The sequence below is a fragment of the Anguilla rostrata genome, chromosome 9 (assembly GCF_018555375.3).
Source record: "Anguilla rostrata isolate EN2019 chromosome 9, ASM1855537v3, whole genome shotgun sequence".
NCBI classification, from domain to species: Eukaryota; Metazoa; Chordata; class Actinopteri; order Anguilliformes; family Anguillidae; genus Anguilla; species Anguilla rostrata.
The window spans coordinates 44,405,977-44,433,390 of NC_057941.1; the positions used below are offsets into that span (position 1 = coordinate 44,405,977).

At 52.5% G+C, this 27,414-nt stretch overlaps 1 protein-coding gene across 3 annotated transcripts in view; it reads left to right on the plus strand.

The window, feature by feature from the left end:
• The window catches only part of ap2b1 (adaptor related protein complex 2 subunit beta 1), a 37,685-nt gene that overhangs the window by 1,803 nt on the left and 8,468 nt on the right, over positions 1-27,414 (plus strand). For 2 of the 3 annotated variants that reach the window (XM_064352334.1, XM_064352333.1), the window contains exons 3-20: positions 558-663; positions 1,180-1,315; positions 2,104-2,349; positions 3,249-3,439; positions 3,888-4,109; positions 4,698-4,818; positions 5,973-6,068; positions 6,519-6,634; positions 6,753-6,918; positions 7,468-7,566; positions 8,095-8,354; positions 8,721-8,913; positions 16,846-16,887; positions 17,614-17,760; positions 18,529-18,674; positions 18,996-19,125; positions 22,412-22,496; positions 23,504-23,590. In XM_064352334.1, the coding sequence (XP_064208404.1) occupies positions 558-663; positions 1,180-1,315; positions 2,104-2,349; positions 3,249-3,439; positions 3,888-4,109; positions 4,698-4,818; positions 5,973-6,068; positions 6,519-6,634; positions 6,753-6,918; positions 7,468-7,566; positions 8,095-8,354; positions 8,721-8,913; positions 16,846-16,887; positions 17,614-17,760; positions 18,529-18,674; positions 18,996-19,125; positions 22,412-22,496; positions 23,504-23,590 (2,589 nt within the window). The remainder of the gene's footprint in view (positions 1-557; positions 664-1,179; positions 1,316-2,103; positions 2,350-3,248; positions 3,440-3,887; positions 4,110-4,697; positions 4,819-5,972; positions 6,069-6,518; positions 6,635-6,752; positions 6,919-7,467; positions 7,567-8,094; positions 8,355-8,720; positions 8,914-16,845; positions 16,888-17,613; positions 17,761-18,528; positions 18,675-18,995; positions 19,126-22,411; positions 22,497-23,503; positions 23,591-27,414) is intronic. The other variant, XM_064352336.1, reaches the window with a different exon arrangement.

Here is a 27,414-nt window from a genome sequence, read left to right on the forward strand (position 1 = left end):
TGTGCCCAGTGTATTTGCCCATGTGTGTCTGTGCACCCCCCCCCCCCCCCAATTCTGAGGTGTCTTCAGATATGTTTTGGTCATGTGATCAATGACACGGATGGCAAGTTTGCTGTCCATGTGTTTAATGGTGGGGTTGCGCTCTTGAGCAAGGCAACCCCAAAAAACTGCTCCTGTTCTCTCTCAAAAACCTGCTCCTGTTCTCTCCCTCTCTCTCTCTCTCTCTCTCACCCCTCCCCTCTCCCCTCATCCTCTCGTCCTCGTCTCATTTCTCTAATTCTGCTCTCTACTGTTACTGTACACATCATCAATGTTGGGATAGGGCCCACGTTCTTTATTCAGAAAGGCTGACTTGGTCATAATTTATGCAGGATAAATGAATAGCAAACACTGTGAGTTTCTGTATGACAAAACAGCATGCGGTGGGACGGAGCAGGTTGACTGGTGGTGAAGTGTGTGTGTGTGAGCCAGTGCTGTTGAAAGAACGGTGACCCTGGCAGGTTTTGTCTAGTCCGGAACAGGACTTCTGCTGACGCGGTGTTTGGGTTCTGTTTCAGGCGAGATCTTTGAGCTGAAAGCGGAGCTGAACAATGAGAAGAAAGAGAAGCGGAAGGAGGCGGTCAAGAAGGTCATCGCTGCCATGACCGTGGGCAAAGATGTCAGGTGGGACAGCCCTTCTCTCCCTGCGACCGTGCTGCTTCACCCGGGCGGCATGGACAACCTCTGTGAACAGGGCTTAGAACACCTGGAACTGCATGTTTAGTTGACAAAGCTGCCTAAAGTAAATTAAAGGGAATATATGTGCTGTGTGTGTGTGTGTGTGTATATGTGTGCATGCATATTGAATTGAACCCCCTTACTATCAATTTTGTACCGTAACACAAATGCACTTCGGTATCGAACTTGTCTATTGACTGCTCAAATAAACATAATGAATTAAAACTAGCTGGAAGAAGGAACAACATTCAGAGTGAGCGCGCTGGCCTGCGGTGTAGATACTGTCTTGTAAACAGAGGAGTAGTGAATGGGGCCTGCTTGCACAAACACCCAGCCGTGAGAAGGTTGTTTGCTACAAGCTACAAGTTTGTCCGGTTTTGCGCCAATAAAGCTGAAGTATCCATTGCAGTATATCTTACGACTGTTGTAATTTAGTCTATGTTCCTCTGCCTCTTCCCATAGTTCCCTTTTCCCAGACGTGGTGAACTGCATGCAGACAGACAACCTGGAGCTGAAGAAGCTGGTCTACCTGTACCTGATGAACTACGCCAAGAGTCAGCCCGACATGGCCATCATGGCTGTCAACAGCTTTGTCAAGGCAAGGCCTCTCTTTTAGCTTGTGGTTGCCATCTTAGTTAACAGGTGTAATCGATTAATTATTTTCCACACTGGTCACCAGACATTCTGCTACCAAATAATTATAGTAAGCTTAATTTTGTTTTTTTCCCCCTCCAAAATGCAGTGTAATATCTAATAATATTTTTATTTTATTTTTATTTTTTATTTAACCTTTATTTAACCAGGTTAGTCTCATTGAGATTAGAAATCTCTTTTTCAAGAGAGACCTGGCCAAGAAAGCAGCAGTCGATTACAGACACAACAAAATTTCAACATTTAACATACCGAAAACACAAAGCTGAATTTTTTAGCTTGCACATTACTGTACTGTACTGTATGGTATAGTCCTGGGGTTTGCAGCCATGGTCCTGGAGAGCCAAAGGGTCTGCTGGGTTTCATTGTTACTCTGCACTTAATCAATTGGTTGCTTGTGTATGAATTGAGTGCTGATTCAAAAGTGTAAACAAAAGCCAGTACAGCCTGTGTGGCTCTCCAGGACCAGGCTTGCAAACCCCTGGTATGGTATGTAGTATAGTAATGCTTTCGATTCCTGGAGCAGCAGTGATTTAGATTTAGAAAGTACATCTAAAATGACTTGGATCTCAGAGATGATAGAAAGCACTTAAAAAAATGACTCTGATCTCAGAATCTGTTACCTTTGAACACAAGCTTTTTGTTTTGTGCGTGGGAAACAGTGATACTAACGGCGACAGCTGCATAAATGCACCGCTCTGGTGCGTCATCCTAAGTCGTCCCTCCCTCCCGCAGGACTGCGAGGACCCGAACCCGCTGATCCGGGCGCTGGCGGTGCGCACCATGGGCTGCATCCGCGTGGACAAGATCACGGAGTACCTGTGCGAGCCGCTGCGCAAGTGCCTGAAGGACGAGGACCCGTACGTGCGCAAGACCGCCGCCGTCTGCGTGGCCAAGCTGCACGACATCAACGCCCAGATGGTGGAGGACCAGGGCTTCCTGGACTCCCTCAGGGACCTCATCGCCGACTCCAACCCCATGGTGCGTCCCGGCTCCGCCCCCCTCACTCCGCCGCGGCTCCGCCCCCCCCACCACCGCCGCGGGTTCGCTTAAAGCGCCCGTCCTTCATTTTTAGAGCGACATCTGTGGTGACCGGTGGTCACACAAGTTTGGTTTTTCACACCAAACGCCAGAGTTCCATTCGAAATGAAGCTATTTCTCAGAGCACACCGAGTGCTTATCTTTCATAGAAGATGGTTCAGTGGTAGCGTGTTCTGGAGAAAGAAGACTGCCTAGAGACAGCCAACAATGTAGTCTGACGCGGTAATACTGAGCAACATGTCAAATCTAATTTTAAAGACGTTTTTTGGGTTTTAGGCCCTTGCTCTTTCGCGTTCGGCACGCAAGTTCCTGTGCGTGCGTCGTCACATTTGACTTCTCGGCGGGATTATCGCACCCGACGCCGCCGGTGGAAAACGGCACGTAGAGGAGAAGTTCCAAAAAATTGAATCGATATTGCTGCAAATATGCCAGCGTGAGAAGGTATCTCTTGGCATTTTTAATATGGGGAAAATGAAGGATTGACGATTCATGGGTGGGAGGCAATTCCTAGCTTCAGTTCTGCCAAACCCATCTGTTACAGCTGAGGGATGATAAACGATCGTCTTTAGGGGGACGATAAAGATACAGATCTGTGCCAAACTGCCTGTTGGAGGCCGCTCTCTCAGGGGCTGAGTATTGCTGTATCTACGATTAAGGCCAGCCAGGTAGAAACGTCCGTGCTGTGCTATCAATAAACTGCACTAGGGAGCATTAAGGTACAGCACACGCAGGAATGATTGATTTTCACTTTATTTAGATTTATTTTAGGAATCATAAAAGTTCAGATTTGTCAGCCCTGGGGGATGCTTTTGTGACCTGGTGTGACTGTGTCTCCCCAGGTGGTTGCCAACGCCGTTGCCGCTCTGTCGGAGATCAGCGAGTCGCACCCCAACAGCAACCTGCTGGACCTGAACCCCCAGAACATCAACAAGCTGCTCACGGCCCTCAACGAGTGCACCGAGTGGGGCCAGATCTTCATCCTGGACTGCCTGTCCAACTACAACCCCAAAGACGAGCGCGAGGCCCAGAGGTAGGACTCTCTTTCCCAGCATGCATCTGCCCTGTGCCCAAAATGAGATGGATAAATTAGTGGCAGGGTAAGGACTGACATATTAAACAGTGAGTTGTGTATCAGAAATTTTCAATTCAGTATGTCGTGGTCCTAGTCTGGATATTGCTTTTCTGTCTCCTGTACTGATTATTGTCCAGTAATCCCCTGGCAAAATAAAGAATTAAAACATCAATTAATAAATAATGAGTTTTGGAGTTCCTCTTTAATCTGTTTAATTTCCTGGTAAGAACACACTATGTTTGGCATGGTGGTAAAAACACATATCCAGTACCTGAGTAAAAGGTAGCCAGACATACTGACTTGTTGTTTGGCAGTTGAAAATGTTATTCCTTGAGGTGTTACAGACCTCAGTGTGTTGCCATGGTACCATGTTGAAAACAGAAGCTCACCCTTCCCCCCCGTGCAGCATCTGCGAGCGCGTGACCCCCCGGCTGTCCCACGCCAACTCGGCCGTGGTGCTGTCGGCCGTCAAGGTGCTGATGAAGTTCCTGGAGCTGCTGCCCAAGGACTCGGACTACTACAACACCCTGCTGAAGAAGCTGTCCCCGCCCCTGGTCACCCTGCTCTCCGGGGAGCCCGAGGTGCAGTACGTGGCCCTCAGGAACATCAACCTCATCGTCCAGAAGAGGTGAGCCTCGCCTCAGCGCCCTGTGCCGCGTCACAGGCTCGGTGCACTTCACTTCCCACGATGCCTTTCTGCTCCTGTAATGCTCTTTGGTAAATTACCGTGCAAAAAGACATGCTGGTTATGTTAATTGGAGAGTCTGAATTGCCCCTAGGTGTGAGTGTGTGTGTTAATGGAGTGTGTGTGCCCTGTGATGGACTGGTGACATGTCCAGGGTGTATTCCTGCCTTTGCCCAGTGCATGCTGGGATAGGCTCCAGCACCCCCCGCGACCCTGACTAGGAGTAAGTGGGTTAGATAACGTATGGATGAATTAATTGCTGCAACCCTGCCTGTGGCGGTGTCACTCTGATTTCTGTTGCCGTGTCCAGGTCCTGCCACTAGATGGCAGTGTTTCTCTAGTGTCTGTCTGCAGCCATGTTGGTTTCTCCTGTCTCCCGCCGTCCGTCTCGTTTGCTGCATTGTTTTGGCAGGTTTTATGAGGAGCTGTCTGTGTGCGTTCGAAACGTGTCAAATCCGGTGGGAGCAGGTGGACCAGTGAAAATGATTGACAGGTGAATCTTGCTGCTAAACAGCTTGTCTGTCTTCACAGGCCTGAGATTCTCAAGCAGGAGATTAAGGTGTTCTTTGTCAAGTACAACGACCCCATCTACGTCAAGCTGGAGAAACTGGACATCATGATTCGCCTGGCCTCCCAGGCCAACATCGCCCAGGTACTGATGTTGTCACAATAATAATATTTTACCAAACTTGACCTTTTACCTATGATCCAAAGCGTTGTTAATCTCACCGTCCCTCAGCAATAATCTAGATTAGATTAGATTAATAAAACCAACATATTGAACGTTAGAAACCGAAATTGTGGTACGTTATCTCGTTTTTGTATGCCGGTGCTCCATTGGCACGTCACCGGACCCAGCCCGGTGCTGTTATTCCAGCGTTTGGCAGTCTCCCAGCGACCCGAGTGTTTACCGGCGGTGTTGTCAGTGATTTGTGGCCTCCCCGGTGAGGCTGATATTGATTAACCCGTTGGAATGTCCCCCTGTGCTTTACGGCCCAGTCAAGGTTAATAGAGCAGACGCAGGACTCGCAATGCTGAAGTAACACAGTGAGAATAACGTTATCATTTTACATGATATTTTATTTTACAGAATATTGCTTATGTACAGCAGTGTGGTTAATTATGGCCGTAGAGTGGAGCCGGGTGCGGTTTCGGTGCCGTCGCCGGTTGGCGAGTGCGGTGTGGAAGCTCGTTAACCGGCTTTTGGCGACCGCAGAGGCGGGGCCGAACGCGGCGGAACGTTTTTTACGGTCGCGGGGGCGTCGTTATCGGGCCGGGCGCGCTCAGACCGGCGCGGCGCGGCGTCGGGGCGTAAATCACGGAGCTTAACGCCGGCGGGCCGAGCGAGAGCGAGCGAGCGTCCGAGCGCCTGAGTAAACGTCCCGCCTGAGCGGGGTGATCCAACCCCGGAGCGCTTTCTCCCCCCGTTTGCCCTGCCGAAATTTCCCTCGCCGTCACCCCACAGAGGGTCCTGTCTGTCTGTCTGTCTGTCTGTCTGAACTGGAGCAGGAGGGCCTGCGTGGTTTTGGGCCTCTTGGCTTTCTGTGGAGAATAAAGGAGGCCCATTCACCACGGCAGGGGCTCTACAGTGCTCCCATTTTAGGAGCATTTGCTCCTGAAAATTGCTGTGTGCTAACTGGATAAATAATTTAGGACATCTATTAATTAGGATGCATTAGCCTGCTCCTAAATCTTTGTGCTTACGGGCATGTGCTGCTTCTGAGAATGTGTTGGCGTGGAGCCCTGTGTGGGGCTTGGTGCTGTGCCCTCTGACCGTCCCCTGCCCTCCGCCGCTTGTGTCTGCAGGTCTTGGCGGAGCTGAAGGAGTACGCCACCGAGGTGGACGTGGACTTTGTGCGCAAGGCGGTCCGCGCCATCGGCCGCTGCGCCATCAAAGTGGAGGTGAGGAGCGCGCGGCGGGAAGGTGCCGGGGTCATTACCGCCATCCCGGGTGGCCTAGCGCCCCCTGCGGCGCGAACATCGCCTAGCGGCTTCACAACCCAGCGGGTTCAGCACACGCATAAGACCTGCTGGGGTTCTGTGAGCAACTGTCAGTGTTCAATCCTGAGCTGTTGGGTAAAACAGCGCTTGCTCCTAAAATCGCAGGGCCAATAGGCACCAGCCGCTTTTGTGTTGGTTTGTGATGTCATTAGCCAGGTGGGGGAAAGTTCACTCTGTTATAGCAGTAACATTGTATTATTCTGTATACTGATCTTCGGTGTGTGATGTCTGTAATTGAGAGTGGAGACTCAGAAACCCTTTTGTGTGGTGTGTGTGTGTGTGTGTGTGTGCGCACGCGTGTGTGTGTGCGCGCGCATGTGTGTGTGTGTGCACGTGTGTGTCTGTGTGTAGCAATCGGCAGAACGCTGTGTGAGCACCCTGCTGGACCTCATCCAGACCAAGGTCAACTATGTGGTGCAGGAAGCCATAGTGGTCATCAGGGACATCTTCCGCAAGTACCCCAACAAGTGAGTGACCCGCGCTAGCCGAGTGCAGTGCTGCGCTTAGCGATGGCGAAGGCTTGCGATTGGAGAACAATGGCTACGACACCTGTGCGGATGCTGAGGCGTAACGCTGTGGCCGCAGGTACGAGAGCATCATCGCCACGCTGTGCGAGAACCTGGACTCCCTGGACGAGCCCGACGCGCGCGCCGCCATGATCTGGATCGTGGGCGAGTACGCCGAGCGCATCGACAACGCCGACGAGCTGCTGGAGAGCTTCCTGGAGGGCTTCCACGACGAGAGCACGCAGGTAAACCAGTCAGCCAATCAGCCGGCCTCTTATCAGCAATCACGCTCTAGCTCCCAATGAGCCAGCCGGCCTCTTAGTCAGTCACCCAATCAGCCAGCCAGCCACTTAGTCAGTCACCCAATCAGCCAGCCAGCCTCTTAGTCAGTCACCCAATCAGCCAGCCAGCCTCTTAGTCAGCCAGCCAATCAGCCAGCCAGTCTCTTAGTCAGTCACCCAATCAGCCAGCCAGCCAGCCACTTAGTCTGTCAGCCAATTTGCCAGTCAGTCAATTAGTCAGGCAGCCACTTAATCAGTCAGTCAATCAGCTGGCCAGTTGGTTAGTCTGGCTGTCACAAACTGTTGCTGACAGGTGGGCTGACAGGTGGGCTGCTATACAGACTTCCATTTTTTTTGTTCTTCAGATAGACCCCCCCCCCCTCCCCTTCAAAAAAAACAAACAAACAGACTTGGGGCTCAGTTAAATTTTCATAGGAACTCTCTCTCGGTTCAGTAGCTGTTGGCCATGCAGTCATGTGTATAATCGCAAGCCTGTTTTTGTGTTGGCTGCAGGTCCAGCTCACCCTGCTGACGGCCATCGTGAAGCTGTTCCTGAAGAAGCCCTCAGAGACCCAGGAGCTGGTACAGCAAGTCCTCAGCCTGGCCACACAGGTGAGACTGGCCTCAGGCCTGGAAGCACCTCCCTTTCAGTTCACTGAATCAGTCATCATCATCACTGTCATCGTCATCTTCGTCATCATCATCGCTGTCATTTTCATCATCATCATCGCTGTCATTTTCATCATCATCATCGCTGTCACATCATAATCATCACTGCTGTCATCATCATCGTCACTGGTGTCATCTTCATCATTACTGCCACCATCATAATCACCACTGCCATCATCATTATGATCCCCTTTCCACAGTCTCATCAGAACCTGGCGTTCTCTGCCCTTGACCATCAGCTCTTTCCCACCCATATGTTTTTGTATTTGTTTGTCCTCATGTTTCCCCTGTCTGTGTCACACGGTACTCCAGAGACTCTGTTGGGTGTATTAAGTCAGTCTTGTGTGAAGTCACTTGTCCCCAGGTGCTGTCTGCTCTTGTTTTTTTTCTCTTGTTAAAATCACTCGCTGGAGTATAACTCATCGTGACCCAAATGTCACAGCCGGTCACGCGTGCTCCCCTTCCGCGCAGGACTCGGACAACCCCGACCTCCGGGACCGCGGCTACATCTACTGGCGCCTGCTGTCCACCGACCCGGTGACGGCCAAGGAGGTGGTGCTGTCGGAGAAGCCGCTCATCTCCGAGGAGACGGACCTGATCGAGCCCACCCTGCTGGACGAGCTCATCTGCCACATCGGGTCGCTGGCCTCCGTCTACCACAAGCCCCCCAACGCCTTCGTGGAGGGGAGCCACGGCATCCACCGCAAGCACCTGCCCATTCAGCCCGGCAGGTACGCCCCCCCCCCCCGTCCCTACCCCCCCCCACCCTCACCCAGTGCTCGCTGGGAAATCCTCTGTCATTAAGAGAACTGGGTCTACTGCTTATTTGAAATCCTTAAACTGATTAGATGCTGTGCAAAGCTGTGGGAGCTTTTGCGGATTCTTGAGTTAATCGTATTGCTAACAAAAAAAACGTTACAGCCATAAGCCAGAAAATATGGTTTGGAATATCGCTGAAAATGTTTAATTTTTAAATGAGCAGCAATACGCAGAAATCCCGCAAAGAATATCTTGGTAAGAGTGTTTCCATGGCGACGTTGTTACGCTTGTGTCATGATGAAACGTGGGACTGTGGCCCCGCCCCCCTCCTCTCTCAGCATCGACACAGGAGAGAGCCCCGTCAGCGCGGGCCCCACCGCCCCCCAGGACCAGCCGCAGGTCATCCCCTCCCAGGGCGACCTCCTCGGGGACCTGCTCAACCTGGACCTGGGCCCCCCCGTCAACGTGCCCCAGGTGTCCTCCATGCAGATGGGGGCGGTAGACCTGCTGGGCGGAGGGCTGGACAGCCTGGTGAGTCTTCCGGCCGCACGCACAGGAAAGCTAGCGTTCTCATGCACGTCTATGGTGTCTTTTTTTTTTTTTTTTTAAACCGGAGAGAAGGAAGGGCGTTATCCGCAGGCAGACGTTAGCGCCAGAGCTGCTTGACAGTCCCAGTGCGTCAGCGAGTTAGGCTACGATCGCAGGCTCCGCCCCCGTAGCCCGCGATGCTAACGCCGACGGCTTTGTCGCAGGGCGCCTGATAACGAGGCAGCTTGACAGTATATCTGCATCCGTCCACTGACGATGTCGGGCTTCTACGTCCTATTGCTTTCTAGTGAAGTGACACTCGATCACCCTCCATTTTACGTTCTTGTATCACATTCGCTGCGTCTGGCGGCCGCTCTGGGACCTGAGCCGACGTCCGTGGTCCCCGGTCGGCGATGCGCCCTGTGTTCGACACGCGAGGAGATTGCTTTTTCGCGGTTGCCGTGGTTTCGTCACACCCGCCCAGGTCCCCGGCGGACGCTCGCCGCGCTCGAGCTCCGCCGAGACGCTAATGGCGGATTAGCCCGGCGCTCCTCTGGAGTAATTAGCCCGGGGACTTCGGCTCAGGGCCCGCAGAGAGACAGCTCTGAACGTGACACAGAATCGGCGGATGGGAGGGGGCGATACGACGTTAAAGCCCGACGTCGCCGGCGGACGGGACGCGGGCATGTCGTCCAGCCGCCTCGTTATCGGCCCGCTAACGACGGCGAAGCGGTCCGCGGGGGAAAGCTCAGACCGGTTACCGGCCGTATTTCACCGCGCTAAGACCGCTTGCCTCTCTGCAGCCGTTGCTCTTGAGGCCATTCGAGGGGATTTGTTGAGCAGTTGTTTTGGTGGCGCCTCCTTGAACCCTTTTCAGCCAGCGGATTGGAACATGCAGAGCAACACACTGCGAAGAACTAAAAATGAGTCGATCTATGCAAGTGTTTTATTCATATTTAGACTTAGAATCTTGTTTGGCAAAAAACAGAGGAGAAATAAAACAAAAATATTGCCAGTGAGTTGAGAGTTTGACTCATTTCAAGATTACCAATGGTGTAAGAAAATTTCACGCAATAAATAATGGAAAACAAGCTAATATGTTCTACTTGAGAGAAGAAAAGATATGAAGTCTCATTATAAGCCTAAAATACTTGTTAAGATGCAATTTTCTTTCCTGTGCAGTGGTGCGTCGAGTGTTGATGTGCATTGACCCCCACAATGCCCTTGGCAGGAAGTCACAGTGCTTTATGGGGAATTCTGAAGTCCTCAGTTTCCCTCAGGGCTTGACAGCACTCATTCGGTCTGTCTAGTGTATGGGAATCCAATTTAACGGTCCGGCCCAGTGTTCGTTGTAAGTCAACACGGTCGCCAGGCTTCGACATATTTCAGCAGTGTGGTGAACGGTCAGTCCCTTTGATCTCGATGCTGGTGTGGTGATTGGGTAATTAGCACGGTTAGGTCAACACCCGGTTCACAGCAGAGTTTCCTAATGGAATCCCGAAGGCGTACGGCCCAGTCACGTTGGACGGTTAAAATGTCCCTTTGAGCTCTCCTTTTACAGTAATTCACTTATGTTACGAGAAGCGAACGTGTGAGTCAGCTGTGAAAAGCCGGAATTGGAAAGTCATGCTTTCTGGCCTTTTGCTGGTTTCATAAAAGAAGTAAAAGGTAGGAACTTCCTTCAGCCAGATAAACAAGTCAACATAAGTCCACAGGTAAAGCAGCCCAGAAAATAACGCTGGATCAAATGGTGAGATGAGAAAGTAGAGTTTTAAATTTGGTATAAATGAGAGAGCTAAGAATCATGCCTTTGAGTTTGTTTGCAAGCTTTATTTTTAGCCCTGTGGCCAGCTGGGACCTTACTCATTGCATATGCTGTTCCAGAACAAGCACTTTCCAAATATAATATTCTGTTTTTCTGCAAGAGAGACCTGAATGTCATTAATTCATCTAGCATGCACAAACATTTACTAACACGTTGTTTGTCAGACTCCCTAATCCACCGCCTTCAGTCAACAAGACCTTTAAATCTCAACTGCCAAACCGATTTTTTGTATGAATGAACACTGGCTGGGGTCAGGGAAACGGATGGGGGTTGTTTATTTGACCACTCTCTCTTGGGACAGGATGGGAGAGGGTACACACAGTAAGGCATCGCCTCCTTTATTTTGGGCGGGGCCTCGCTGAAAATGTTCTTATTACTCCGTCCGGCACTGCTGAATCCCAAACGGGGCAGCGTTCAGTCTTAATTCCAGATTAATTAAGGATCCTTTGCCCCTGGAGTCCCAAGCCGGGATGTCTGTCGGCCATTTCTTCAGCGGCACCCCGCTGCACAGAATCATAAGGAGCTTTTCACAGGGGAAACGGCGCTCGTGTGAATCTAATGCCTTCCTCCTCCGTTTAGCCGGTCCGCGGCTTCGCCCGCGCTAGTCGACCGCTTAATAGAGTAGAGCCTGAGTGTGATGAGGGCCCTGAGTAAGAAGCATACCTGAGGCCGGCCGTTTGGAAATTTTATCGCAGCCTCAGTGGCTGAATGTCAGAATGGCGGACATTCCACACACTGTTCTGGCGGCAACCGGTCTCTCGGCTTTGGGTTCGGTTCCGAGGTTCTTAAAATACGAACGGAACTGCTTCGCCGAGCACCAGCACACTCTATCGTGGACGGTCGACGTGTCAGTTAGTGGGACGGCAAACGATGAATACCCTGTAGAAGAAGCGCACCTTAAACAAAGTTAAACATGAACTTACTTTTTCTCCCCCGCTTCCTTTGCTATTCGTTTTCCCCATTAAAAAAAAAAAATCTAATTCAAATCAATCACGATGATTCCCCTGCCATAGAAACTGAGAAGGAGGGTAAGATTTAGATTCCCTTCCTCTGGAAAGTAATTGGATTTATATAGCTGTAGACACAGCCCTCTGCGGGGGGGGTGGGGGGTGGGGGGGGGGGGGTTACGTTCTCCTTTTGATGGCACGGATGCCACCCATTGTCCGGCAGGAGCTTTCTCACGCGCCCCAATCTCTGCGTTGTTAACGAGTTCCCTGACTGGCTGATCGGCCAGAGCGCAAGTCCGGACCCCAGAGTAATCTTACAGGGGAGGGTGAAGTGCAATTATCGTTAGCGACCTCTGTTCAGTCCGCGCTCGTCCACAATGCATTGCATTGAGTCGGTAATGCGGTGAGTTAGCGTGGCGCAGCCTAACGGACCCGATGAAGACGGGCAGATTCTATCTACGGCAGGACAGCCGCGTTAGACGGGCGGGACGGGCTGAGCGCGGGGGGGACTATATTTAGTCTCGATTTCTGTAAGTATAAAGTCATGTGCCGTCATGGCAAAATGGTCCTGACACCGGCTAATGCCTCGCGATCCAGTCCAATTACCGCCGGCACATCCTGAAATTACGCTGCGAGCGGGAAGCCTGTCCGTCAGGGGAAACCTCTCCTGAGGGGGCGGGGTTAGAGGAGGAGCCCTGCTCAGCTCAGAGGGGCAGTTAGGAGGAGCTCAGAGGGGCAGTTAGGAAGAGCTCAGGGGGGCAGTTAGGAGGAGCACAGAAGGGCAGTTAGGAGGAGCTCAGAGAGCTGTTAGGAGGATCTCAGAGGGGCAGTTAGGAGGAGCTCGAGGGGCAGTTAGGAGGAGCTCGGAGGGGCAGTTAGGAGGAGCTCAGAGGGGCAGTTAGGTGGAGCTCGGAGGGGCAGTTAGGAGGAACTCGGAGGGGCAGTTAGGTGGAGCTCAGAGGGGCAGTTAGGAGGAGCTCGAGGGGCAGTTAGGAGGAGCTCGGAGGGGCAGTTAGGTGGAGCTCAGAGGGGCAGTTAGGTGGAGCTCAGAGGGGCAGTTAGGAGGAGCTCAGAGGGGCAGTTAGGAGGAGCTCAGAGGGTGCAGTTAGGAAGAGCTCAGGGGTGCAGTTAGGTGGAGCTCAGAGGGGCAGTTAGGAGGAGCTCGGAGGGGCAGTTAGGTGGAGCACAGAGGGGCAGTTAGGTGGAGCTCAGAGGGGCAGTTAGGTGGAGCTCAGAGGGGCAGTTAGGAGGAGCTCAGAGGGTGCAGTTAGGAGGAGCTCAGAGGGGCAGTTAGGAGGAGCTCAGAGGGGCAGTTAGGTGGTGCTCAGAGGGGCAGTTAGGTGGAGCTTGGAGGGGCAGTTAGGAGGAGCTCGGAGGGGCAGTTAGGAGGAGCTCACAGAGCTGTTAGGAGGATCTTGGAGGGGCAGTTAGGACTGGGTTGGGGAACCCCTAATGTAGCAGGCAACCTGCCAGTTAATATACAAATCACTGAAGACAAAATAAAAATGTATAAATAAGAGCAGGCACAAAGATGGTTTCTCCACAAATTCCATGGTTTTTGTTTTTTGACCCTTTCAGCAGAATTGAGATTTTTTCTTTCAGTTAGCTGTGATCACCTAACGGGTATATTACACTGTTTCAAGTGTGGGTTTGGATCGGTTGCTCAGTGCAGGTACTGTGGTATCTCTCTCGAGGGCAAAGAGCTGATAACTTGAGAACTTGTTGCATACAGAAAGCCAAACACTTTATATTCACACTTAAGGCGAGAGGATGGGATATGAAATCCATGTCAGAGCCCAGCCCGATAGCCCATGCGGGCGAGATATCGATCTCTCGATCTACGTGACCGAACCCGAGCCGGGACCGGAACCGCCACGCGGTAGGACTGTGCGTCAGAACGTTATCGCCGAATCGGTCCAGCGCTGCTACCTGCAACAAACCCAAAAAAAAAGCAGTCTAGACCGCCCGGGACAACCTCCGAACGCAGACTGAAATGCTGCACAGAATGTGAGATCCTCAGGACAGGGGAACAGGGGAACAATCTTGTTTGTTTAATTCCGTCCTGCGTTCCCAGAGTTAATCTCTTTTCTGTCTGGCCTGGCCAGGTGGCTGAGTGGCGGATACTAGAAAATATAATCTGAGGGTGGAGACTGCGACCTTCCGCGTGTTAGATCGGGGGGCTTAAATGCACATGTAACGGGAAAGCAAAAAATGAAAACAAAATTTAGCAGAAGGATAGTTCCACCCCCTCCCCCCTCCGTTTTTGCCTGAAAGTCAGTCATAAATATTCTGAGCCTGCCGTCAGTCTGGGTGTATGTCTTCTTCGCACACTCACACTGATAGCAGGACTGCTGCAGCAGCTTTTCCCAGAGTGAGACGGTGTGTGAGATGCCCTCACAGGGGAATTCGGGTCAGGAGGGTCAGAGCCGGACAGATTGATGCGTGCGGTCTGGCACGTACCGTCCGAGCCCGGGGTCTGGAATCTTTTTTTAAAAACCTGACCCCTTTCGACAGCCGGCCAGATATGCCATGTGAATGCGATGTGCACCGATGCACCCGAAACGGTGTGTTCACAACTTTGATTCTTTTTCTTGGGGGGTTTGAATTGAAAGGCGTACATCCTGATGCTGTCCTTCACATTTTTAAAAATGAAATTCATTGAAAACATTGAAATTTGGACCAGGTTCCAGGATTCATCAACAGACACCTTTCAGAGAACGCTTTTTATAGGGGTATTGGGGGGGCGGGGAATGTGTGCATGGTTTTTGTAGAGGATAAATGGGTTGAATAACTAACTGCGTTCTTGTTGCTTCCATGTTAGCATTGGTGTGAGGATTCACCTTAGATTCCAGGTGGTCTACATCTGTCTGTTGCTAGCTTTCTGCTGTTAGCCGTCTTCTGCAGAGAATTTGGGTTGGGGGGAGGGGGGTATGGAACATGCCGGAAGTGCAGGGATAATGAAGTAGGTGAAGGAGGATAAAAACTGGGTTCACTTCAGGCCGATCCCAGGGGGTGAATCCAGGTGAAGCTCAGGTCCGTGACGCAGTGATGTACCCCTCGGTCCAGAACACGATCCTGATGGCACCGGTGCACCACTGTGTATGTGTGTGTGCCCTGCAGAGCGAAGCGCGATTGGCCGTATGGTTGCTCGGAGACGGGGGGGGGGGTGTTACAGTCTCCGAGCAACCATACGTTGCCGGGGCGTGACGTCCCGCCAGACGGGCATCCGCGGCCTGGCTGCGCCCAGCTGCACGCGGGTGCGCTCGTGCCACAGCGGGCAGCCGCACCTCAAAAAGAGTCGCTTCCTTATTTACACCCTCCAGAACTCCTAGTGGACTTTGCAGCCGTTGGACAAGCCTATGACATTACATTACATTACAGGCATTTAACAGGCACTCTTATCTTATCCAGAGCGACTTACAGAGCATTTATACAGCTGCATATATAATGAAGCAATGCAGGTTAAGTACCTTGCTCAAGGGTGCGACGGCAGTGTCCTACCTGGGAATTGAACCTGTAACCTTTAGGTTACAAGACCAGTTCCTTACCCATTATACTACACTGCCGCCCCTATGAATATGAGTTCATATAGGTATAGCCCTAAAGATGGCACCTGAAACGGCCAGTACTTGTGCTTGAGTATCTTGCTCATAAATGAGAGTATCTTGAATGTTCTCCCTCCTCCTGTGGTCTGAGATTCCTAATTCCAGCCTGTGCCGTGCTGCCGCCGGCGCCTCTCTCATTCAGGACTGAGGCGCGGTAGCGGCTTCCTCTCCGGCCCCTCGAGGAGCAGATTACGGTGTTAATGGAGTCTGGCGGGTGTTTCCTTACCCGTGTTTTCAGCGGCGCGCGCGTCCCTGTGGATCCGCGGCCGTTGGAGCGAGTGATGTAATGAAGCGGTATTGCTGCACACAAACAATGGAACTGATTCAGCCAGGCTGAGGCCCCCGGCGGCCCCCGGCGGCACCGGGGCCGTGCCTGTACCGGGGGCTCCTGCCATTACCCCGCGTTTGAGCTCTGAAGCTCCAGAGAGGGAGCCGGTCTCTGTTTTTGGGCAACCCTGCTGTTCTCGCGGGGCGGATATCTGGCCCGTGTCCTGCTCCAGGTGTTGGCCTGTGATTGAAAGTGTTTTGGATGCAAGCCCCACGGTAGGTGTCATTCCAAAAACAAAAAAAGAAAAAAAACTTCATAGCCGCTTCACGGTGCGCTGTTAACGCTCTAATCAATGTTCAACCTTGAAACTGAATTGTGAACCAGCACGTGGCTTGCTTAGGTCTTCTTGGGCTGCAAAGTCAGTCCAGTCGCTCTCCCACGCGTGCCTGTCATGGTGACGTCAGTCCGTAAATCTCGTCTGGCCTCTGCTCGTTCTGAAACCGCCATTTTGTGGCACTTCGATAGCAGTCACGCAGGGTCAGGGTGAACTTCGAGCCCCATCGCAAAGCCGTAAAAGTCTAATTGCGCAGATGGATTGCAGGTAAGGCCCGGCTCACCTCCAGCTCCCCCTGATGTCTCGGCGACGGATTTCAATTGGACAAACACCGCAACGGCCATCGAACCTCGAGTAAACCCTCCTGACCAGTGGCGTGTTGTAATGGCACGAAGGATGCAGTTCCATCCTCGCCCCCCGGGGGGCAGCGGGTCGCGGTGATTCGGCGCTCTCGGGGCGGCACCGATCCCGTAATTAGCGAGAGGGAGGGGCGGGGCTTTGCGATCGCTCACGGCTGTGTGTTTCCTCATCCTTTCACACGTCTGCTAACAGGCGAGGGTTACTCTCCAAAAGCAGCGGGGCCAGTCTTTGGTCTGGAGTGTCCATTAGGGGGGGGGGGGTAGGGAAGGGGGCGGGGGGGTGGGTTTAGGGGACTGGTGTGTGCCTGTTGGGGGGCAGGGGAGGTGAGGCTGCTTTTATTAACACCTTGCTCATCTAACATGAACTCTCATTTTTCTCGCCCCTATTCAGATGCAAAATGTTCTTCTGAGTGCATTAAGGACCTTGGGGAGTGGGGCCGTCCTCACAGCTGACTAAAATGGTGGGGTGGAAGCTGTGTTCTTGTGTTTAGGATACTAAGCGCTTCTCTCTCTCTCTCTCCCTCCCTCCCTCTCTCTCTTCTTCCCTCTGTTTTGCTCTGTCTGTGTGGGTCTGGGTGTGGGTCTTCTCTCTCCTAGCTCGGGGGAGACCTGGGAGGAGGTGTTGGGGGAAGTCCTGCAGTAAGTGGCTCCTTACGTTCGTTTGCCCGATCGCTCGTTTGTCTGCAGTCTGCATGTGTTAAAGGTCAGATGCACCAGGTTCCCAGCCAATAGGAGGAGAGTATCAAGCAGGACGTGTCTTTGTCTTTCCTTCTGGCCCCTAGCTGTCTGAAACGATCCAATCAGTTTCTTTAAATTTGCATGCAAAGCTTCACGTGTACGTGTTTTCCTGATCTGCTGGCAACCCAGGCGAATCTTTTTGAAAATCACGGCACGGTCTTTGAGGGTGCATGCTTTGATCCTCCCGCTTTGTGGTCCGGAACCTTCCGTGTCCTGACACGACCTCCCTCAAGGTGCAGCAGAGCTGTTTTGTGTGGTTTTTCAAAAAAATTTTGAACCGGAAAATGAGACAGAACTACACAAAGAGCGGCAAATTTGTCAGCATTAGGGTGAGGTGAACCAGAACCTTTAAGCCTTAAAATGGGTTCCTGTACAGCCAGAACCTGTCCCTTTAACCTATAAATGGGTTCCTGTTGAGCCCAAACCCATCCCTTTAACCAATAAATGGGTTCCTGTTGAGCCCGAACCTGTCCCTTTAACCAGTAATTGAGTTCCTGTTGACCCAAAGCTTACTCCCTTAACCTCTAATTGGGTTTCTGTAGAGCGGTGGACACATAGTGGAGTTTGGCCCTCAGGTTTGGACCCGCGTTTCTCACGGCGCGTGATTCTCCCTCTCCGTTTTCCCAGGTGGGGCAGAACTTCATCCCGTCCTCGGTGCCCAGCACCTTCGCCCCCTCGCCCACCCCGGCGGCCCTCAGCAGCGGCCTCAACGACCTGTTCGAGCTCTCCAGCGGCATGGCCATCGCCACCGGCGGCTACGTGTCCCCCAAATCCGTGAGTACGCCCCCGGTCGCGCGGCCGTCGGCCGCTTCCTGCCGGTCCAAGCGGGCCGGCGCGCGAACGTAACGGCGTGCTGCGGGGGGCGGCGGCCGAGGCCGTACGGCGGTGTCTAATAACATCTGCGGCAGCTGCTGGGCGCGGGTCAGCGGAGGCAGCGCGCCTGATGTTCTGTGCTGTTTATTAGCGCGCGCTCTGACTCACCGCCCTTCAGCTTAGCGTTGTGTGGGGTTCGATGCCTGACAGGAGCAGATGCCCTCCACATCGCACTTGCTGGAGTATTGAGAGTCCCTGTGGCCTCACTTTTGTGTGTGTGTGTATTACCTGTGAGTGTGTGTGTGTGTGTATTACCTGTGAGTGTGTGTGTGTGTATTACCTGTGTGTGTGTGTGTGTATTACCTTGGTGGTGTGTTGTTTGTGTGTGGTGTGTGTGTGGGGTTATTACCTGTGTGTGTGGGGTGTGTGTGTATACCTGGAGTGGGGTGTATTACCTTTTGTGTGTTGTGTGTGTGTGGTGTGTGTGTGTATTACTGTGAGTGTGTGGTGTGTGTGTGTGTATTACCTGTGTGTGTGTGTGTGTGTGTGTGTGTGTGTGTGTGTGTGTGTATTACCTGTGTGTGTGTGTGTGTGTGTGTATTACCTGTGTGTGTGTGTGTGTGTGTGTTGTGTGTGTGTGTGTGTGTCGTGTATTATGTGAGTGTGTGTCTGTGTGTGTGTGTGTTACCCGTGTGTCAGGCTCTCATCAGTGTCTCTGCTGTGCTGCAGGTGTGGCTGCCCGCGGTCAAGGCCAAAGGGCTGGAGATCGCCGGAACCTTCTCCCGCCGGCAGGGCCACATGTACATGGACATGAGCTTCACCAACAAGGCCCTGCAGCACATGACCGACTTCGCCATCCAGTTCAACAAGAACAGGTGAGGGAGGGGCCCGCGCCGGAGCGCTTCCTGCTCCGTGCTGATTGGCTGCACTGCACGGTCGCCGCTGGCGACGCGGCGCTCTAAATTTTCCACCTCAGCGCCCGTGTCCTTGTTCCGTCTGCGACCTCCAAAAGCTAAATTCCACCGCAGATCTGTTCCCCCCCCCCCCCCCCCCCCATCTCTGTCGTCAGCCATTTTGTGCATTATGTTCACCTTGCTGTTTGAGGTGAGTCCTGCAGTTCGGTTTTTTTGAAAGCGAAAAGCCTGTCAGCGATTTTAGTTTGGCCTGCTTACGAGCCTGTGTTTGTTTCCGGACAGTTTCGGGATGATCCCCACTACGCCCCTGCCGATTCACACCCCGCTCATGCCCAGCCAGAGCATCGACATCTCCCTGCCCCTCAACACCATCGGTCCCGTCATGAAGATGGACCCCCTCAACAACCTGCAGGTACCCCCCCGACCTTAAACACCCACATGCACTCTTACACACACACACACACACACCCACACATGCTCTGTCTCACACACACACACACACACATACATGTGCACACATACACACACATGCACACACACATTCTCTCTCACACGCACCCACACGCACCTCTTTATTCAAAACTCCTCTCTCTGTCCTCTGAAAGGGTTAATGGGAAGGAGCTTACCAGTTACGCCGATGCGGGGCGGGGCGGGGCGGGGGGTTGCCGCGGCGCGCGAGGGGGGGACAGTGAACCGCGCGGCGGGGGGAAACGTGCCGGCGGTGAGCGTCGTCACGGTGCTGAGTTTGATAGGGACGGGCCGGGAGAGGGCAGCCGACTGTAAAATGAAGTGCGCTCCCCGACAGGAGCTCCACAGGCCGGCTCCGCCCCCTTCCCCCGCCGCGGCCACATCAGAGACGGGCCTTTTAGTGCTATCACCACGTCCATTCGCTTAGTGGAACGCTCTGGCCCCAGGAGCTCGCATTCTGCATGGTGCCTATTTATACCGCCGGGTAGACGTTAAGTTACATTGCATTACTGGCTTTTAGCTCTTATCCAGAACGATTTACGCAGCATTTATACATCATATACATTTCACGCTCCCACACAGCCATCCGTACTGAAAAAATTCAGGTTCAATTCTGAATTGAAGCCCCCAATGTTTGGGTTACAAGCCCACCCTGCCAGACAGCTGATGTTCTTTTCTTTGTGTGATAACCTGACCAGGTCCTTCCCCTCTGTACCACACTGCCAAAATCAACCACGGTGTTACCGGCAGGTTTCTTCTGCCGCTTCAGGGCCTGTGGTGGGCAGCCTTCCTGTCCTCTGAATCCTCTGTCCCAGGCCTGTGCTCGTTTGAATGGAAGTCATGCGTAGCCCTCAAACGGCTCTGAGCACGGCTCCGTACGGCCGATCTCTGAACCCCTTCAGCCGAGGCCGGTCGCTAACTGCTCCAGCTGTGCCGGACAGCTTGCGTGCCTCGCTCCGACGTGGGCACCTTTCCCATGATCCACCGTGTCCCGATGCCACCTCTCTCTCTCTCTCTCGCTCATTCTTTCTCTCTCTCACTCTCTCTCTCCCTCTCTCTCTCTCTCGCTCACTCGCTCGCTCGTCTTACTCTCTCCCTTGCCCTCTTGCTGCCTTCTCTCTCACTGGCACCTTTCCCTTCTCCCGTCGTCCCGTGCTCTCTCTCTCTCTCCCTCTCTCTCTCTCTCTCTCTCTCCCTCTCTCTCTCTCTCTGCTGTCGCTGTGTGAGGTGGAGAATCCCACAAGCATCTGCTTGAGCTGCGACGCTCCGAATCTCCTCAGAGTTCGTTCAGCAGACCGCAGCCGTAGCCGTAAAACAACGGAACGTTGAACCGCTGTTCCGTTTCTGTCAGTCATGATGACATCAGAAAGGCAGAAGTGGGTGATACCATTTTAAAGCTCTAATATTTTTACTCATTTTTAGTGTTCGCCGTACTGCGGATGTTCGTTGGGTTGGCTTGGCGATAAATCTTTTTGAAATGGATAAATAAAAATAAGCACTCACTCCAGAGCACTGACTCAGATGATCCATGCCTTGTACAGTATCATATCCACTCCTTCTAAAAATTCAGCATCCTTTGAGATGCTGTTTAAATGTTCTGAAATTGCTCTGCACATTAATGCATAATAAATAATGATGCAAATAGATGCTGTTTTTGCATTTGGGGGGAGGGGGGGGGTCACCCAATTTACTAATTGACCAAAGGCCACTTGTTCCAGACATAAGCAGTCGACTTAAAACTCACTTGCGACGTCAGGGCTGTGCCATAGAAAATGAGCTCCCAGGAATACTAAACGATAAGAGGAAAAATGCATCGTCTGTGTCAAACCAAGCACAGGATCTGCTGAGGTCAGTGTTTCAGGGATGAATCTGGAGCAGGCCGCTCCGCTACGTCTCTGTTAATGTCGGCGAGACACAACGGCGCCCCCTGTGCAGGGCAGCGCCTCAGCGCGAGCGAGTAGCGTCACAAAGGCGCCGTCGAGCGGCTGGCTCAGGTGGGCCGCCGCGATAAGGATCACGGACGGCGAGGCGTCTCATTCTTTATACGAGGCTGTTCGCGGCGGCTGAACGGACAGATGGTTATCCGCGCTCCTTTGTGTGGGTTTTTTTGAAGCTCCCCCCCTCCCCCCCCCCCACATTCCTGGTATAGATGGCGGAGCTTCTCGGGGGTAATGAGGTACTACGGCTCGGACACTTCGCACCGCTCCGTCTTGGGGAGCCATAGAGAACTCAGTGCCCTGGGGAGGCCCCTGAATCAATTCTCCCTGAAACGGGTGGAGAACTCTGTGTGCCTCTGCGATAGGAGGCTGAGCTTCCTCAAACTTGATTTTTATTTGCTTTTTTTATTCTTTTCTTTTTAATATGGCTGTTCAGAGGGGATGGATTTTGACCGGTTTCCTTTTGGTGGATCGTCTACCTCAGATACTTGAAACGTGTCAGCCTCTCTGGACTGGGTGTACTACTCTCTTAAAGTGTTTCGGTGTTTTGCAGCGAGTGGGGACGGGGGGGGCTTAGCTTTAGCGGTTTAGAAATGGTTTCCTCCCGCGGGGAAAAGGACGGCCCAGGCCGCGCGTTTCCGGAAGCTTCCGTCCGTGACTCTGCGGCTCGGCTGCCACCGCGCGCGACGGAGGGCGACAGCGCCGCTCGTCTGCACTCGCTCACGCCTTTCCCGCTGAGGCCCGCGTCCGTCACGCGGCTCTGCCCGTCGCTCTCGGGCCCGCCCGGAGCCCCCCCCCCCCCACCAATCGCAGGGGAGGCCGGGCGTGATGTCACAGATCCACAACTGCTGGGGGCTTCGTCTTCTGGGTGTCTGCCTGATTCGCGCGGCGTGAGCCGTCTTGCCCAGAAGAAAGGGGTCCTGCCGCTCCGGCGTGTTCCGCGTTGGATTCCGTTAGTAACGGGAACGGGACGCCTCTCTTCCCGCGAGCGGGGCGGCCGCGGTCTCCGCGCGATTAGGGCGGTCTCTGGTGCCGGGCCGAGTCCTGCGCGCCTGTTCTTGTACGGGCGACATAGCTCAGGAGGTAAGAGCGGTTGTCTGGCAGTCGGACGGTTGCCGGATCGATCCCCCGCCCTGGGCGTGTCGAAGTGCCCCTGAGCAAGACACCTAACCCTTAATTGCTCTGGTGAACGAGAGGCATCAGTTGTAAAGCGCTTTGGATAAAAGCGCTATATAAATGCAGTCCATTTACCACCTACGGACAACTCTAACTCTGCGTGTCCTCTGTCCACAGGTGGCTGTGAAGAACAGCATCGACGTCTTCTACTTCAGCTGCCTCATTCCGCTCAATATCTTCTTTGTGGAGGACGGAAAAATGGGTAGGTGTGCGTTCCGTCTGAACGTCTCGCACGCACGCGCACACGCCACACACACCTGGCTTGTAGACCGTAGGGTCTGCGGTGTTAGAACACAAACAGTACCCTGTTTCATCATCAACTCAAAACTTTTCTTGATTAAATGTTTTGTTAGGTTCCTTCTGCAACCTTTAAAGTCAGATTCCCTCTCGCCCCCCCCACCCCCACGGAATGACCCGTTTCCCCTCCCTCCGGTCAGGATGGCACAGACTAGCACGCGCTCTCCTTTAAATCTCGCGCTCCTTCAGCTCCACGGTCTACACCTGAGCTCGTCCTTCATGTGCAGCCTGTGCAGCCAGACTGCACGTACCCAACTGATCACACGGGGTCGCTGTTGCGCACTGAGACGTGATTATTCCTAAAAAAAAAAGTCCCTGTCACCCTGAAGCTGACGCTGGAGCCAGTTATTGACCACCCTAGATAACTGCTGGCTACTGTAGTGCACACTGTCAGTTACCTGTGATTCATATGGATGAATTTTACCTCTATTTGTTGTTTAGATAGTCAACAATGGTCATATCTAACCATTTTTTTTGTCCAGATCAAAATCCCAAACGTTCACAAGCCTGCAGAAAATGCACAGTTAAAAATAAAATGGGATAAAATCTATATAAAAATGAGCCTGACCTTCCTTATCTCAGAATAGCCCAGTGACGGTATTTGAGCCCAGCTGTGTTCTTTAACAGCCTTTCGCGTGGAGTTGCGTGTAAGAGATGGTGAGTCATAGAGCAGCTCGCAGCAGTCTCTGGTGCACGTCTGGGTCAACTCAGTTCACCATTATTTCAATCTCAGAAGGTCTCATTTACAGCAATGCCGAGCTAACAGATTAAAAAAAAAAAAAACATTAAGACCTGCAAACGTCATAAAAAATAAATACAACTGTACGAATAATCACATTAAATGGCTACAAACTGACTGGGAAATCTCTGGAATGTACGCGGGTGTAAGATTGCGTTCTCTTCCCGCTGCAGAGCGCCAAGTCTTCCTGGCCACCTGGAAGGACATTCCCAACGAGAACGAGCTTCAGTACCAGATCAAGGAATGCCACTTAAACGCAGGTAGGTGGGCGGCGGAGTGAGAACGTGTGGAGGTCAGAGACAAAGAGCAGTGAAGGTCAAACACAGAGCAGTGAAGGTCAGAGACAAAGAGCAGTGAAGGTCAAACACAAAGCAGTGAAGGTCGAACACAAAGCAGTGAAGGTCGAACACAAAGCAGTGAAGGTCGAACACAAAGCAGTGAAGGTCGAACACAAAGCAGTGAAGGTCAGACACGAAGCAGTGAAGGTCAAACACAAAGCAGTGTTAATGTACCATCACAGGTGAGCTGTGCGGGTGTATCAGCTGATCACATGGTCATATTTGCCCATATTTGGAAGGAGAGACCATGGCTTTCATCACAAACTCGGACCGCGTTGGAGTCGGCAGTTTGTCTTGACGTCCGGCTGGTGGCCTTGTGGTGCTCATTAAAAATACTGAAGCGTTCACAGCTCTGGGGCTTCTCCGAGCTCGTCCCGGTTTGTGTGGTGCTCAAAAGCTCCGGACGCACACCTGCCCTGGCTTTAGGAGGTGGGGGGGGGGGGGGGCGGGGCATGGCGGGTGCGCAGGTGGGCGGAGTCAGCGCAGACAGGAAGTGCGGGACGAGCCGCTCCAGGGGCTCGGCTGGCGGGGGCGGAGTCAGGAGCTCTATTTGAATCCACCTGGGCTCATTTTCGAGCTCGGGTGTTAATGAAGACCGGATCTTCAGAGGCGCGCTTAGGCCACGCCTCTTTGGAGCCTGGCAGCACTGGAGCCCCCCTTTGCTGCCATTACTCGTATCTTCCTGTGTGCCTTCAGCTGTTCTTATTTATTTAGTTTACCATTTATAATCTCTTCAGCATATGGGACAGAAACAGAGGCTGAAAAAACTTGATACTAGATTTTTAAATGTTTCAAGCTGTATGCGTACGCTGGTTTGAGATGAGTTTTAAAGGCGTTTTGACTCAATCAGCTCAGTCAGCGTTGAGACAGTTGCAGCTGTTATGTTTGAGCGTTGCCGGATTGTTCCGGCAGTGCTGCGCAGGTCCGCATTGAAACAAACTCTCGGCTGTGACAGCTAGCCGTGATCATTACGGTTCGGCACTGTAATCGCAAGCGAGAACAACGCTGCGTCCAAAAACACACACGGTTATCGGCCGTATGATATTCAGGTCTGCTGTAGATAATGCGGTACGGAGTCGGACTGTAAAATCGGTCAGTAAAACATGTTCTGAGCCCTCCGGTGTTAAAATAATAAGTCTGAGCGCTTGCCCAATAAAATAGCAATAGCCTTTTAAGCTGCAGTGCGCAGGTAAGCTCTTTATGGGAGGCTTGCTTCTTGGATATTTCATTTTCTACGCTTTTAAATTTGTCGGTCAGTCAGGTTCGCGACCGGCCAACTACAGCTTAATGCTCTGAAATGACTTCTTTTTTTTAAGCGCGTAGGTCAAATCCCAGCCTTGTTAGCTTTCCAAGAAAGCAAGTGAAGATTCTTAATGAACTGTGTCAGTACTAAAAATGATGATTAGCATTTTATTGCTTTTGTGTCCTTTGGTTAACCTGAATTTGCAACTGGCCACTGAAAATAACGAGCTTATTTCGTGGACGGCCAGAATTCTTTTCCGTATTTTTTGACATGAAGGATGTTGACTCCACAGATTCATGACCGTCTGTTGATTTTCTGCAAAGATAGCAGCGTCTGGATTAACCTGGCCAAGGTACTTACTGAAATGTAAATTACTGAGCTTAGCTAATGATGCGACAAACTAAATTAGATTTCTGGCTAATTTAACGTAGCCGAAATTGACATTTCGATTTGTTAAGCTAACTTGCGAGCTCACCTGGTTAACTTTAAGCACACAATTTCTCCCCCTCAAGCGGCACGACGAACGGAATAAATTTGCCGGTCGTGAATGTCATTTTGCGAACGCAAACAACCGTCTTCAGACACGACAAAAGTGGTTCTCGCTTTGAAATGATTGATTGCTTCGCTCAGAAAATAAAAAGGTGTGTTTCTGTCGAGCTGATTGCTGTCCCAGCATCACAAACGTCTGTCTGAAAGTGACAAACATGAGCATATTTCAGTGTTCCCCCAGGCCGTTCGCTAAAATCATTGTAAAGTCGGGATGCTAAAAAAAAGGACTGGCGCTTCCTGTCCCGTTGCTGGGTCGGTCTTCCGAGCTCCAGGCTAATGTATTTCCCTAGCGACCACAAAGGCACAAAAGCAACTACCCAGAAAATTATACACTACTGAACTGAAGAACAGTGAAAAAATGATGTTTAGCGAATAATACACCAGGATGGTACAGTGATACAGACGCACCATGTGCCTTCATCTGTTTTTATTTATTTATTATTATATTTTTAATACACTCCACGTCACAGCCTGTGGGGGGGGGGGGGTCTCTGCCCTGCGTCAGAGCCTGCGGAATTGTAAGCAGATCAAAGGCGGATTTGTCCTCAGATGGCACCGGCCCGATTCAAATCGGCCGGAAGTCCGCTTAATGAACGCCGCGGCGTGACGCAGGTTCGACCCCCCCGCCCCGAGCCGTGCGTCGGAGCGCGTGGAAGGTCGGCTTTTGTCTGGGTGGCATTTACCTGAGCGCTGTCGTTGCGTGCGTGCGGTTTGGGGCGGCCGCTAGCCCTCTCTGGAGGGGTAGGCCCGGCGGGGGTGGGTGGGGGGGGGGGGGGGGGGGGTGGCGTCACATGCAGGTCGTCAGGGTAGCGAAGCGTCGCTGCGGCGCGTGGACCAATCGGGAGGGCTGACCTTGAGGCTGGGCTGGGCGCTGCAGGTCCGCTGAGAGGCTGGGTGTGGTGCAGGGTGAGATGACTGAGCGCAGCGGAGCTCGCTCTGCGTCCTGCTGCCAGGTGCTGCGTGTGTGTGTGTGTGTGTGTGTGTGTGTGTGTGTGTGTGTGTGTGTGTGTGTGTAATGTACTTTCACACACAGTGTACAGGCTCGCACATACACACGTGCACGCAGACATGTACCCTATACACGCTCGCTCATACACCCATGCACATGGACAGGCACGCTGTACACGCTCACACACACACACGCACACATGCATGCAGGCACGTACCCTATACACACTCGCACATACACGCGTGGTATACACGCTCGCAAATGTACGCATAGACACAAAAGCAAAAGCATCCAGACACACGCATGCACACCCTGATCCTTTGCTTCATGGAGCCTCTTCAGGCCCAGTTCATTCAAACTGACCGCTCACCCACGGCTGCAGCGGTCGGGGAGTAATGCCCCCTGGGGGTCAGGCAAGCTCAGCGCACACAGCCGGGACAGCAGAGTTCACGTCAGGTCCGGGGACGGGAGGCGTGGCGTTTGAATATTTACGCGGAGATGTGCGGTGTCAGCAGATGTGAAGCCTTTCAGTGCGGTCTCCTGCTCCTCGGGTGTAGAGGTCCAGTCCTCAAATGCGGTTCATTTCATTGTTTTATGGTAATAAATCTTATTGCGATGATCATAAAATTAAATTACGTGGACCTGTTTACTTTAATCACTATTCTGTAGTCGGTGAAGGGTTTTATCCCAGCTGCTCCCTAAAAAACCTCACCAAAAACGTATATGAAACCAAACGAGGGGCTTCCCTTCGTCCTTTCCATCTCGGCAGGTGCGGTTATTCTGCGTGGAAACGGCGTTTAGCGGCGAAATGCCCCGCACCGCCTCCAGGCCCAACGCTGCCTCTTCATTTGCCCCACACTTCATCAGACCGAACCCCTCCGCCCCCCCGCCCCCGTTTGTACTCCTCAGACTGGAGCCAATTCATTTCACGCCGAACGCTGAACCGGTCGGAGGCGAGGACGGCGAGGGGATAAAAAAGCCCCATTTGTACTGGAGCGATAGGAT